The 14,880-nt window shown below is 40.9% G+C and overlaps 1 protein-coding gene across 1 annotated transcript in view; it reads right to left on the bottom strand.

The window, feature by feature from the left end:
• ABCG5 (ATP binding cassette subfamily G member 5) overlaps window positions 1-14,638 on the bottom strand; it is a 24,923-nt gene extending 10,285 nt beyond the window's left edge. Inside the window, exons 1-9 of the mRNA XM_015410157.1 lie at window positions 14,583-14,638; window positions 13,772-13,893; window positions 9,063-9,199; window positions 8,692-8,790; window positions 7,205-7,337; window positions 5,434-5,573; window positions 4,653-4,782; window positions 524-740; window positions 8-122 (exon numbers count right to left, since the gene is read on the bottom strand). Coding sequence (XP_015265643.1) covers window positions 8-122; window positions 524-740; window positions 4,653-4,782; window positions 5,434-5,573; window positions 7,205-7,337; window positions 8,692-8,790; window positions 9,063-9,199; window positions 13,772-13,893; window positions 14,583-14,638 — 1,149 coding nt within the window. The remainder of the gene's footprint in view (window positions 1-7; window positions 123-523; window positions 741-4,652; window positions 4,783-5,433; window positions 5,574-7,204; window positions 7,338-8,691; window positions 8,791-9,062; window positions 9,200-13,771; window positions 13,894-14,582) is intronic.
• Between the last annotated feature and the right edge of the window lie 242 nt (window positions 14,639-14,880).

Genomic DNA, 14,880 nt, shown 5'->3' with positions numbered 1-14,880 from the left:
ATTTAAGAAGGTCATCATTCAGTCTCAGGAGGAAGAATGCGATGAAAAGGCCAAACAATAAGTTTTGGGAAAGTCGCATGATCATCCTAGGCTTGTCTCTGGATAAATTCCTTGTTGTCCTCCTGAAAATGAAGGGGTATTATTGCACTGTGCTAATGCATTCTTCCTCTGCTTCCAACCCAGGCCAAGATATGCTTGCTCTGAAACAGGCCTTACATTAGGGTTGCCAGCACTGCCTTGGAAAATGCCAGGAGATGGCACCTGGGAAGGTTGGAGTTTGGGGAATATGTGACATCACTACCAGGTAATGCTCTAGGAATTTTCCCTAATCTCTGTGCCAAATACCATAGAGACATAGGGAAATGCTAAAGTGAAGGCATTTTTCCAGCCATTTCCTCTCCTGCATCTCAATTTCTCAGTGGTGGGAGATGGGGGCCAAGGGCAGAGGTTTAGTTGCTGTGGGCGGGCAAATGACAAGCCTACCTTGCATGCATGACCACTGACTTGTTTGATGAGCACTTACCTTAAAAGAATCCATAGTTTGCAGAAAGATTTGGGAGAGTCATTGCATTTAAAAGGTATAGGTGGCAGGTCTTTCACTTTGCACTTTGTTTCCTCAATAGCCTCCAAAGTTTTATGAAAGATTTCTGAACTTTTATAGGCCGTAGATATAGTTTGAACTCGGCTGTAAGTTTCCAGTTCGCGAACTTTACTTTGAGTATCTACTGATGTTAGATCCACTGAAAAAATTATGCAATACCATTTAATTAATCCCAACTTTATATGAATGCATTTTTACTCTTCATCTTAAACCACACATGCACACACACATGCTTGCAAGGTTTGTACCCTTCACATGCTTAATGTGCTTGCTTGCTGTGAATGCTTGGCTTGACCCATGGATGTCCTCAGGGAAAACGTAACATGAAGCTGGGCCCTCTGAGTCAGACAAACATTCCTCCAATAATATGGTGTGGTTTGCTGAAGGTGTCAAACCATTATAAATGCATAGGTTAATGTAGTTTTCCTTCTGTAGTATGGAGATTATTTGTTGGAGAAATATCCAATAAACTTCCTATTCTAGATTATGACCACTAGTTTTTATATTTATACTGATACTAGTGGTTACATTTGTTTGATCTTCATACAAAAAGTTTGTTTTAAAATATCTGCTCAAGAGATCATTGCTTTAAGAAAATTAACTCTGGTTATAAAGAAATCAATTTGATTAACTGACTGACACACCCTCAAACAGAGAACCTGAAGAAATGTGAACTAAGTGACCTTGTTTTATTTCACCTCAGTATTACACAACACAAGTTTCATAGGGCAGACACATGGAAACGGGGGGCCATGTCTGCACTGTATTTCCATTTATGAGCTTTCTTACCTTGTAATGCAGAGCTAGCAGAATTAAATACAGGAACTACAAAGTTTTTGCAATTCACCTGCCCATCAGAGAATTACCAAGCCGGGTACCATTTTCCCCCCATGTTAAGAACATAAGAAGAGCCCTGCTGGATCATACCAGTCCAGCATCCAACCAGTTCCTCTGAAGATCTGACATTACAGAGCACAGAGGCTGAGGTCTTCCCCTGCTGTTGCCTCTTGGCACTGGGCTTCTGAGGTTGACTGCCTGTGAACATGGAAGTTCCCGTTCTTCACCAGATTCCCTTTAGTCACCGAGGCCAGTAGCCACTGATAGACCTATCCTCCATAAATCTATCTAATCCCCTTTTAAAGCTATCTCTACCTGTGGCCATCATTTCATCCTGTGATAGCAAATTCTAATTCCTTGTTTTAATTACTTGCTATGTAAAGAAGTATTTCCTTTTGTCTTATTTTGAATGTACTGTTCATCAGCTTCATTGGATGCCCTTGAGTTCTAAATGTTTTGGGAGAGGAGAATTTTTTTTCTGTCTGCTCCTTCCATGCAGTGCATAGTATTATAAACCTCTATCATGTCCTCCCTTAGTCTTCTCTTTTCTCACAGGGAAGGTGCTCCAGCACCCTAACTTGGCTGCCCTCTTCTGTAAGCTCTATGATGTCCTTTTTGAGGATACAGTGACCAGAAATGCACACAGTATTCCAAACAAGGCTGCACCATAGATCTGTACAAGGGCCTCATAATATCAACCATTTTATTTTCAATCCCTTTCTTAATAATCCCCAACATAGAGTTTGCATCTTTCACCACTGCAGCACACAACCTCTTTTTCCTCTCTGTCTCAGTAAGTTCAGACCCCCCTTACCTGAAGCTGAGATTTTTTATTTCAGTGTGTGTCACCTTACATTTATAAACATTGAACTTCATTTGCCACATTGTTGCTCATTCATCCAATTTGTGGAGAGATCCTCCTGGAGCTTCACCTTTGGTTTCACCATCCTGAATATTTTGGTGTCATCTACAAATTTGGCCACTACACTACTCACCTCTAGTTCCAGATCATTTATTAAATAGTACCAGCCCCAATACTGATCCTTGTGGGAAAACACTGCTTACTTCCCTCCATTGCACAAATTTTCCATTTATTCCTACTCGTTGCTTCCTATCATTTAACCCATTTTTAATCCATAAGAGAACCTGTCCTCTTATCCCACGACTACTAAGTTTGCTCAAGAGTTTATGGTGAAGTATCTTGTCAAAAACTTTTTGAAAGTCCAAGTATATAATGTCTACTGGGTCATCATTATCTAGATGCTTGTTCACTTTCTCAAAGAACTCCAAACGTTTGGTGAGGCAGGACTTCCCTTTGCAGAAGCCATGCTGATTTTCCCTCAACAGGCTTTGTTCCTCTGTGTGCCTAATAATTCTGTCTTTGATTATAGTTTCTATTAATTTGCCTGGGACAGAAATTAAACTAACTGGCCTAGAATTTCCTGGTTCCCCTCCGGAGCCCTTTTAAAAAACATTTGCTACTCTCCAGCTGCTTCTGTGGTTGGTTTCCTGCTCTTGATATATTTAAATAAATTTTTATTGTTTGTCTTGATGCTTTTAGCAACCTGCTCCTCAAAATCTTTTTTTGCATGCCTAATTATTAAGTTACATTTATTTTGCCAGAGCCTGTGATCCCTCCTGTTCAATTCATTGGAGCAGACCTTCCGCTTTTTAAAAGATGCCTCATTTTTGTAAAGTTCGTCTTTAGAAATCAAGTTACTTTTTTTTTTACTTTAGCAGTAACTTCCCATTGACATGAATGCTGAACAATAGCATTGTAGTCACTGTTCCCAAAACCAAGATCTTTATCCCTCTTGCTGGCTCTGTGACCAACTGTTCCAGTGTACAATCATTTATGACATCTAGGAATCTTATTTCTACAGCATGACTCAAGAATATGTTTACCCAGTCAATGTGAGGGTAGTTGAACTCTCTCGATATCATAACGTTATCTGCTTTAGTCTCCATCTCAAGATCAGCCTCAAGGATTTGTTCAGGTGGATGACAGAATACCCCCACTTTTAAGTAACAGGACCTAGTATTTCCACCCATATCACTTTTGTTGGGGAGTTAATTCCTCTGATGTTTTCTAAATTATTGGATTTTATGTCCTCTTTGATGTACAACATAACACCTCCCTCAACCCATCCTTCCTGGTCCTGCCTATAGAGCTTATACCCAGGAACGGCTGTATCCCATAGATGTTTCCCATTCTGCCATGTTTCTGAGATACCTACTATATCTAGATTTATCCATACAAATACATTTATCCATGTAAATACTCTAGCAACACTGAGTTGTGGATCAGGCTATGCATTATCATACATCTTGTGGCCTTTTTTACATGCCCAGGGAAATGCTGATTGCCACTTTGGGGTCAGGAAGCAAACCTGGAGGGTTTTTTTGTCATCTTCTAGGCATGGAACAGCGGTCACTGCAGGTGTGGAGGAGGAGGTTTTTGTGAATTTCCTGTATTGTGCAGGGGGTTCGACTAGATGACCCTGGAGGTCCCTTCCAACTTTATGATTCTATTTGTCTATGATTCTATGATCTAATTCTGAAATGGGACTTTGGAGTGCAGATCATTAAATCCACACACTGGGGTTAGGTACTGAGAAGAAAGATGTTTGTACAAACTTGGATCAGTCTCCAAGTTTGCAAAAAAAAAATCAGAATGAATATATATATTTAAAAAACCTTACTGTGGAGGAGGAAATGACCACCAGATCCACTGGGCTGCCCCTTCTGAGGGCTGCCTTCCTTGGTCCCGTTGTCTGCTCCTGCTACTGCATGGCCAGGTAGGTGGCAGCAGTAGCAGCCCTGTGAGGGCAGGGGAGGAGTCTCCCAGTTGTCCTTTCTTCATTCTAGATTTTCTATATAAATAAACTATGGAATGCATCTTATACTCCTCTTGCCCTAAAACTCTTAGCACAAACATGAAGAGTGTGTGCAATGTTACTCAGAGAAACCCTTTTTAAAATTCGCACTATAAAATCCTGATTTGCTTCTGCACTAATCCTGCTATGCTGTTCAGCAAAGTCTATTTGCTTAAAATAAGAATTAGACCACAGGACTTTGAAAAATTTCATGGCCCCTGTGTTGCCGTGGACAAAGGAAATGTTCAAAAATAGAACAACAGCTGAACATAATTCTCTCTAACTTGTTTGGCTAGAACTAACTCTCTTTTTTTAAAACCCAACTTAGAAATGCTTACCATAAAAATCAAAGGGGTTGGAATGTTCTGGACAAGTGTAACCACAGTCCCCAAAAAATGTGATCATGTCTGATGGCCCTCCACAGAAAATTAATTCTCCAAAACTCATGATGCAAATTTTATGAAATACCTTGTTGGGAAACACAAACAAAAATACATTAATGTAAAAAACTCTGATGAGAACAAGGTGTGGCTCCAACCCTTCTCTAACTTAAGTGGCTCTTCTGTTAGAAGGAAAGCCACATGTTGATGGAAGTCTTCAAACTTTGGTGGGTAGATGGTAGGATAGGAGTAGGATTCACCCCAGAGCCTCTCACACTGGGGTGCAACTAACCAGTGCTCTAGCTAAGGAGCCTTTCTCCAAATTAAGTAACTCTTTTGGTTGGAGGAAAAGTCACTTCAATTTGAGGAAGACTCCTTAGGCTAGAGGAAGGTGTCAAACTTTGCTGAATAGAATTTAGGGATGCCAGCCTCCAGGTGGGACCTGGGGATCTCCTGGAATTACAGCTCATCTCCAGACTACAGAGATCAGTTCCCCTGGAGAAAATGGATGCTTTGGCATTGTACCCCACTGAGGTCACTGCCCCCCACCGACTCCATCCCCAAATCTCCAGGAATTTCCCAACCTGGATCCGGCAACCCTCCCCCCCCATCCCCTGCCGGTGGCCGGGGGGGGACCTGGCAACCCTAGAATGGATCCATCCCATAATTTCTCTCATATTCAAATATTGCTACTATGGAAGCTTAAAAGAATGGAAATCTGTGTCTTGATATTTCTTACCTGGAAAAATTCTGATCGTGGCTGGTGGATTGTAATAATTACTATCCTGCCTTTCCGAGCAAGTTCTGAAAGCAGTGATACAATCTGATTGGCTGTCATGCAGTCCAGACCAGTTGTTGGTTCATCTAGCAACATGACCTCTGTGAAAACAGCAAGAATAGTTCCTGGAGGTTCAGCTAAGGGCAAATTCGTATGCTTGAAAGGCAAATACGGGTTCCTAATTCTGTTTTCACCTCATAGCACTGAAGCAAAAAGGGGGGAGGGGCTTTGCCAGGGACAGTCATTGGAATGGAATAGGGTTTACTTATTCCTCATTCACCACTTCTCCCTGTCAAATCTTCCCTCCCTCCTAATTATTCTCCTTCCTCCAGTCAAGTCTGAGGCCAGAAATATTACAAAGCAGAAAAGGGGGGGGGACTTGCAGATGGATATTAGTTAAGCGCTCTTCACCCACCACCTCTTCGCCTCTGCAAATGCCCTCCCAGCTCAACATTATTGTTGAAAGCAAAAACAAGTTCACTAATGTTATTGCCAAAGTAACATGTAGTTCTGTTGCTAAGCCATTTGTTAATTAATTTCCTCACTGATAGTACAATGGCTTTAGAAAGGTGTAACTGTGCTTGGAATGGCAATGTAATCCTTTCACTGTGTAAAGTAAGTTAGAATGAAAGTATTAAGATTTACTTTGTGCATGATAAATGGAATAATTTTCATATTCACTACATATATATTATATGCAAGCCACTTTTGGTCCCTGTTGAGAAGAAAGGTGGGATATAGCTAAAATAAAATTTTAAAAATCCAGAATGTTACTAAAAATGTTCTATACCAATGTTTATTGAACACTACCTTATACTCGGTCAGATCATATAGAGCAAGGATAATTTTGCCTACTCTGACTGGCTGTGACTCTCTAGGGTTTCAGGTGGCGATATTCTCATATTACCTGATCCTCTTCACTGGATGATGCCAGGGATTGAATTTGGGGCCTTCGGCATGCCAAGCAGATGGTCTAGTGCCAGCCCATGGCCCCACCCTGTTTCTCTGGAGTATGCTTCATAAAATCATTTTCAAGCACACTAATACCTATACATCATTGCGCATACCAGTTCATTCATTTGTGCTCTCTTGATCATGAGTGTATTATCTCCCAAACTCAGATGGTATGATGATATAAATACTTCTGTGCCAGCATCAGAAGCTTCAATGGATGGGAAACATGTGAGAACTTCTCATCCAGATTATACATAGCACAAGACAACTGATTACTGGTGCAGCATGGCCTTTGATTGTGGGGCGGTGCATTTTGTAGTGATAATCACACCATAAAGATAACATAAGAGTTGAACCAGAAGATCCCAAGTACCCATGCTCAGAGTCTTCTTGAGACTCCAGAAGGTTTCTGCAAATCAGCACTGGCAGAACTGGGCTGGATGGACCACTGAGCAGCTCCAATAGTACAAACTTGCCATCCTTTTCTTAGGATTGGGTTACTGTAAACCTTTTGCCTGTGCCGGTTACTTGCAGTCTTCATCTCCCATCACTGCCCAGGCAGAGATTGAAACTCAGACTCTGTTAAATCACTGCTGAGTTAGGTTATGTGTGTTGGCCTCCTCTTGAAGGTAATGACTTTGGCTCTGTGACAAATAGAAAGTTCTATTGACAAACACTGGGTGGAGGTGGGTGGTAGGAGTGTGTACCAGCTGGCAGTCTAATAATAAAAAAGGACAGAATATTTGTTCTGTTCTGAAAAGCTACACGCCATACTCACGGGGATCTTGTAATAACTGTGCTGCAATTGAAACACGGCGCCTTTCACCCTCAGAAATTCCCCCAAAAACACGGCTTCCAATTACACTGTTAGCAACATGCATGAGCCCCAGCTCAGCTATAGCAGCATCAACCTGCAAAAACCATGGCAAAATAGGAAGAACCGAAGGTGAAGATTTTCTGCCCGGCTGCTCAAACCTCCTTCAAACGCTACATTAAAACCAATTCTGTGTTTTAATACTCTTAATTCAGAATGATTGTGGAACAGGATGCCCTTGAAGGCTTTGAAAGAGAAAGATGTCATCATACTATTTCAGTTAAGTAATAAGATGTCATCATACTATTTCAGTTAAGTATTGACAGTGCCGTCTTAAGCAGATTGATATTTTAAGTCCATTGAAATCAATGGGCTTAGAAGGGCATGACTCTGCTTAGGATAGCACTGTCTGTCACCTTCAGTGCATTATGTTTTTACTTGATTTGCCTGTCTGAGTTGAAGTGGTTGAACCTTCTTTATCCTTTTCAGATCAGAGTCACCACAATGCATAATCTGGGCTGTGTACATCCCACCATTCAGTGCTTTCATGCACATTTAAAACCAAAATCAGGTTCCTAGCCCTTATGGCTAGAGAGCCAGCATGGTGTGTAGTGGTGAAAGTGTAGAACTAGGATCTGGGAAGCCCAAGTGCAAATTGCCACTCTGCCACAGAAGCTTGCTGGGTGGCCTTGGGCCAGTCAGATACTCCCAGCTTAACCTACCTCACAGGGTTGTTGTGAGGATAAACCGGAGGAAAGGAGAATGATGCTTTGGGTTCCCACTGGGGAGAAAGGTGGGATATACATAAAGTAAATAAGTAAATACAAGGCTATGGATACAAGTTTGAAAGTGTGTGGGCAATTCCTGGTAAAACGTCCAGTGCTAGTAGGTGAGTGGATAGGCTGGAACTAACAGAGACAGAAAGGAATATATATTAAAAAGAAATAAATGCAAGTGCATAATTTATATGAAGACACACTAAGGTTTTTAGCAAAGAATCATAATTTTAAAATACTACATATTGCTCAACTTCCAATCAAGCTGCTTCCATATGTACTGAGATGTATTTTACACCAACAATTGAACCAATAGATGTTCCAAGCATTCCCCATATAATGGTAATGGGAACAAGATTGAACCTTAGGATATTTCAGTGTGCTTAGGCTCTGCTTCTGGCTGGCTGTGTGACTTCAGTGGACTCAGAAGGATATACTTTGTCAAGGATTGCATTGTTGATTTCTTGACTCTTTTCAAACTTCAGCTAGAGAAGAAGCAGATGTTCCTATAATTAATTTACCTGCTCCATCCCTGCAAAATGTTAGACTGCTTAAATCCCATTATTGCCTTCACTGGAATTCAAGCATTCTGTGTGCAGGATTATACCCTTACTTTCTGAGTCTTCCTCAAAGACATCTCACCCAATATATATCCCAAAAGAAAAAGGTACAGACCTTCTTTTTTATGAAGTCACAGGAATGTTTCTGAAGGGCCAGCAAAGCAGTGTAGGTCAAAGATTCTTCTATGGTGAGGTAGCTTAGCAAAGTATCATTCTGAAAAAGAAACAAATGCACCTGTTTTAACCTTGTAGGGGCAACCAAATTGTATACATTCACTGACTTCTGTACAATCTAGTGCAAAAGAACAGAAGCACAGTAACTAAAATACACAGGATGGTCCCTTTTTCTTATGGTTGGAAACTATGTTGGCTGAATGTATGAAAGGGGCATGAGATCATACTCCAACCCATGCATTCCCCATCTATGGGTATACACAGAATATGTGCAGAAAAACTAACTATGTAAATGAAATTTTAAAACCAGACCTGGAGAACATAAGAAAAGCAGTCTTGAAATTGATCCCGATGCAGCTCACGTCCATTGACATAAACTTGCCCAACAAAGCTGCTCTTATGGCTAAGTCTTCCAGCTATGGCATCCAACAGAGTTGTTTTCCCAGATCCTGGTACAAATGGTTGAGAGTAATTATCTGCTAGTACAGTTTGAGCTGAAGCATTTAAGAGGTCACTGTGTTTATGACATGAAAATGTAACTTGTGCAGATGAAACCTAATGTTAGAAGGACAAGAGCAGGCCAGGTTTCGGGCTGATTGTCAGCCCTGTATTTCAACCCTTTGAAATATGACATTCTCCAAGAGAAACTCAGAGTCTCATTCTAAATTGTTTCGCTAGATTTGGAACTACTACAATAATTTGTTCTGTCACAGCCACATGAATAGGTTTAGGATTGAAGCCATTTAATTTTTGTAGCCATAAAAGGCACACACATACACCCACTTTCCTAGTCCTCAATATTTGCCAATATGGATGCAGGACTACATCAGCTTTCATGGAACCATTTGAGCCAAAGAGCCCATAGGAGATATTAGATGTATAAGCTAGTCCCCCCCCACACTACAAAACTTGTTACAATTAAAAAATAAAAGCAAACATTATAAAATATGAGTTACATTTACAATGCGTACATGGATTTTCATTACAGGGAAGCAAAGTTGATACTCTGGCAAGTTCTATACAAGTGGAGATCTGGAGAAACCATTTCACCACTTTGTATGAGGACTGACAATATAAATCACCCATTATTCACTCTGTAAGAGATGTTCCATCATGGTTACAGTAAGTGAGGTCATGTTGCTGATATCGCAGCTGAAAAATGGGAAAGCCCCAGGAAGTGATTTTATAGTAGCCAAGCTACTTAAATCACATGTAGATTGGTGGGCTCCAATATTGGCCAATCTCTTCACATATATTTATTTATTTAATTTATTTATTTATACCCCACCCTCCCTGCTGAAGCAGGCTCAGGGCAGCTTACATAAAAATTATTAAACAGACAAACAAGTCAGTCTATAACTGTAAAAATAAAACACATCATAAAGTGCTAGTGAACAGTTTGTATGGCGGTAGTGAGACGTTAGTAGCATCAGCATAATATGAGTAGAGTCAGTGATTGGTTTTGGGTCTGACATCTCAGTCCGGATCATATCATTGAGTCTCAGGCTGTCAATGATGGTACTGGGGACACGGTCTTAGTTTGTTAAGTGTGGTTCCTTAGTCGAAGGCCTGGTGGAAGAGCCTGAGTCAGATTGAGGTGATGAGAGAGGAGCTCCTAAAACTGATAGACAACTTAAAAACTAATAAATCACCAGGTCCAGATGGCATACATCCGAGAGTTCTGAAAGAACTCAAATGTGAACTTGTGGATCTCCTGACAAAAATATGTAATCTTTCCTTAAAATCTGCCTCCATTCCTGAGGACTGGAAGGTAGCTAATGTCACTCCCATCTTTAAAAAGGGTTCCAGAGGAGATCCGGGAAATTACAGGCCAGTCAGTCTGACGTCGATACCGGGTAAATTGGTGGAAACCATTATTAAGGAAAGAATTAGTAGGCACATAGATGAACAAAACCTATTGAGGCAGACTCAACATGGGTTCTGTAAGGGAAGATCTTGTCTCACTAACCTATTAGTGTTCTTTGAGGGGGTGAACAAACATGTGGACAAGGGGGATCCAATAGATATTATTTACCTTGACTTCCAGAAAGCTTTTGATAAAGTTCCTCATCAAAGGCTCCTAAGCAAGCTCAAAAATCATGGGATAAAAGGACAAGTCCTTTTATGGATCAAAAACTGGCTAGTTCATAGAAAACAGAGAGTGAGTGTAGGTGGGCAATTTTCTCAGTGGAGGGTGGTAAGCAGTGGGGTACCACAGGGATCAGTACTTTTTTTTTACTGACAGAACCAAGCTTGGTTGCCTAGCAGCAGCCATGAGAGAAAAGTTAGTCCCACAAGAGCCAAGAAGGAGAAGTGTCTTCATCAGTAGAGACAGCCGTTTTGATAGTTAATTCTGTGAGGGAAGAGTGTCCAGGCTGGCAGTGGGTGGGGGAGAGGAGTAGACCCAGCACCCAGCCAATGGCACATAAGTACTCTTGAGTGGCAGTTGATGGGCCAATGGCTGATGGCGTGCACTGCACAGCCAATGGGAGAGCTGGAAATGGCCAATACATAATGGAATTACATATATATAGGATTTCTTTGATGTGTACCTTACCAGGGAGTTTCCTCCAGTTAAAAAAAGAGCAGTGCAATATAAATCGCCAAGTTATTCGCAATGAAACCAATCATAAGCCACTTTCATATCCGGGACACAATTTGAATTGTTTTCCAGCGAAGTCATCTGTTCCTAAAGCAATTTATGGTTTGAGATTGGTCTCTACAGAACAATATTTGGTCTGAAATACATGTATACCTCACAAAATTAACACTGTATCTCTAGCTATGCCCTTTGCAAATTTGGTTTTGTTACCATATGATTGTTCATGTTTATTTTTAACTCTTAAAATATTCTTCCATTTGAGGTGACTTAGATGAACACATTAATGCTAAGAGCTAATATTAATGATTCAAGAGGACAGAGAGAGGGAATGCAAGCCAGCCAAGGGTAGTTGTGGGGGGGAAGCAACTAAGGTGGGGATAGATATTTCTAAAAGTATGCATGGGGTAGAGAAATTGAGAAGAAAGAACTTTTTCTCCCTGTGCCATAACAGTAGAACTTGGGGGGGGCATCCAATGAACTTGATTGGCAATAGATTTAGAATAGACAAAGGAAGTATTTCTTTACTCCATGAGCAGTTGTGGAATCCCAGACATTAATGCTGCCACCAGCTTAGAAGAAGAAAGATAAGTGGGGGAGGGACTTAAAACCCCAACAAATGCATTTTAATGTATTTAACCCCCCAAGTATTTGTTTTAATATTTCAGATTTTTCTGTGAACCTGGGTGGAGGGTCACCCAAATTTGCAGGAAATTGGTTTAGTGTCAGTGTGGTCCTGATCAACAAATTTAGATATCTGTAGATGGGACCATACTTAAAAAATAGATATATAGACATACCAAAACATAATCAAACCATAATCACAACAGATCCTCTTAATACATACTGCATTCTTCAATTCCATCATGATTCCATCATGATTGTACCTACAGCACAACCCTAAGGGCAGGGCAGGGGTGAAGGCACTCAGGGAGCGTGTTAGCCAAATTGCTTTATTTACAGAAATTGGCAATTTATAAATGGGTCCTTGCTAACTATACCAAGGTCCTGTTCCCACCAAGGGTTACCAGAGAAGGATTCGAGGCTGTTGTTGCTAAAATAAATGTCTTTTACTTAAAGAATAAATTTCATACAAACAATACTGATGCACTCACACATTCAATCAAATTCCTCAGAATTACAGTATTAAAATAAGCACAGTTGCATTAGCAGGTGGGGGTGATGATGGGCAAAACTTATCTGTCTTGCAGGTTCGTTGTTCCAATGAAGAATAGAGGGGAAGAAATGGAAAACTAAGGGAATTCACACACGACCAGAACCAGCCAGAACGTGTGGGCAGTGGAGGCAAGGGTTGGGGATAGCAAGTGGGACTTAAGAGGGGTAAAAGCAGACAGGGGTTGTTGCGGGGGAGATGCTAGTTGATCAAGTAGGAGAAAGAGAGCCATGTGACTGGTTCTCTCCTTTTCTAGTGGGTTCGAGAGATGGGCGGTAATCAGTGTTCCCTCTAAGCTGAGTTAGTGTGAGCTAGCTCACAGTTTTTTAGCCTCCGGCTCACACATTTTTGTCTCAGCTCAGGAAGGATGGCTCCAGAGTAAACTAATTTATGCAGCAGCCAAATCGCTTGCTCACAGCTTTAATGCCAGGAGCTCACAAGGTAGAATTTTTGCTCACAAGACTTCACAGATTAGAGGGAACATTGGCGGTAACCGTGCCAACCTCTTGACCCACCTACCTGTTAGTCCGTCCCAAATAGCTGAAACCTTATTTACACGTGTAAGGCTTGTGCAGGCACCTTCTATGTGTAGTATCACAACAGGTGACTTAAAGTGTACAGTTCTCTGAGCCTATGTGTGTGTGTGCACAGTCCATTGTTTCTAGCAATAAATATAGTCCATAAAGCAAAATATCAATCTCATTCTCTAACAAGAGGATTGACCTTTACTGTGGTGAATCTCTGAGTTATACTGGTGTAAGAGACAGTTTATTTATTTATTTATTTATTATTTATTATATTTATACCCCGCCCATCCTGCAAGCAGGCTCAGTTATGCCGGCAAAGGCCCCCAGCGCCACTCTGTCACTCTTGGGCATCAGCTCCTATGCAGATCTACTCAGAATCCTGCTCAAGTGTACTCCCAGGAAAGAGTCCTTAGGACTGCACTTTAAATTTTTATCTATTCATTTGCTTCATTTAAAACCTGCCTTTCTCCACAGTAGGGATCCAAAGAAGCTTGTATCATTCTACTTTCCTCCTTTTTATCCTTACAACAACCCTTTGAGGTAGACTAGTCTCAGACGGTGTGATTTGCCCAAGGTCCCCCAGCAAGATTCCATGGCAGAATGGAAATTCAGACCTGGGTCTCCCAGATCCTAGCCTGACATTCTAACCACGACAACACACTGGCTCTCTAATGTAGCAATTATGACCTTCTGACTCAGAAACACAGATATAACTACTTACCAGAATTTCCTAAAATGCCCATGATTTCGCCACTTTCTATATGAAATGAAACATCTTTGAGAATCTGTCTTTTCCACTTTTTATGGTACGATGGAATATCCCACCATGGTCCTACACGTTCCCTTCAAGAAGAAAAGAGAGAGAGAGGGAGAGAGAAAAGCATGTGAAGTGTCATTTGGAAGAATTAAAAGACTTTACAAATGTAATCCAAGGATCTCTCTTGCTTTAGAGTTTAGTGCTTTAGAGTTTGTGCTCCCCATTTTTTTTGTCTCCAAGAAGAATCAATATGCTATGCCAGGATTTTCTGACTATAATTGGTATACTTTTACAGGGTGTAAAGCATAATTTAAGACCAATTGGATTTCTTTTATTAAATCAACCACTTAAATTGCTGATATAATAATTTATAATGGAGGATCCTTTTGGATATTTTGAGTCATTGACAGAGTTGCAATATTTGAAACAAGCTGAGGATTAAGCATACATTGCTCATCCTTGTATTCTGCTTATTGTGGCATTATTTATATAAATATTGCTTTTCTCCCTAATGGGAACCTAAAGGAATTTAATACATTCTCCTCCCCTCTTCCATTTTATCCTCACAACAGGTTAGGGGCAGGTTAGGCTGAGAGTGTGTGAGTGGCCCAAGGTCACCCAGCAAGCTTCCATGTCACAAGTGGGCATTCAAACCTGAGTCTCCAAGACACTAGTCCGACACTCTTAACCACTACACCTCACTGGCCTTCTGCGGTAGTGGTCTCTGGTGGATAATTGTTATGGACTCTCAACACATGCAGCTGCATGTACTTACCTGACTGCATAAGACACCTTCAGAATACTAACACTATTGTGCGGTATTGAAACCATCTTCCTGTCTTCCTCTTGGCATTCCAGTGATATGGGCCCAAGCAAAAGATATGTTTTTCTTTAGTGATCTTCCAGCCACTGCTAAGCTAGTTAATCAAATGAAAACATCTGTTCCAAAAGCATTGTACAGAGCAGCTCTTAAACGCCTGTGATCTCAGTCTGTTGCTTCTTGCATTAAAAAAAATTATTTCCAGTCGCTCGTCCACCATAATCATTATCAGATGAACCTTTAACCGAAGTGT

This window comes from Gekko japonicus, unplaced genomic scaffold, assembly GCF_001447785.1.
Source record: "Gekko japonicus isolate JY-2015 unplaced genomic scaffold, Gekko_japonicus_V1.1 scaffold681, whole genome shotgun sequence".
NCBI lineage: Eukaryota > Metazoa > Chordata > Lepidosauria > Squamata > Gekkonidae > Gekko > Gekko japonicus.
Note: the sequence above shows the minus strand (reverse complement) of the source record. Positions and strands in the feature narration are given on the sequence as shown.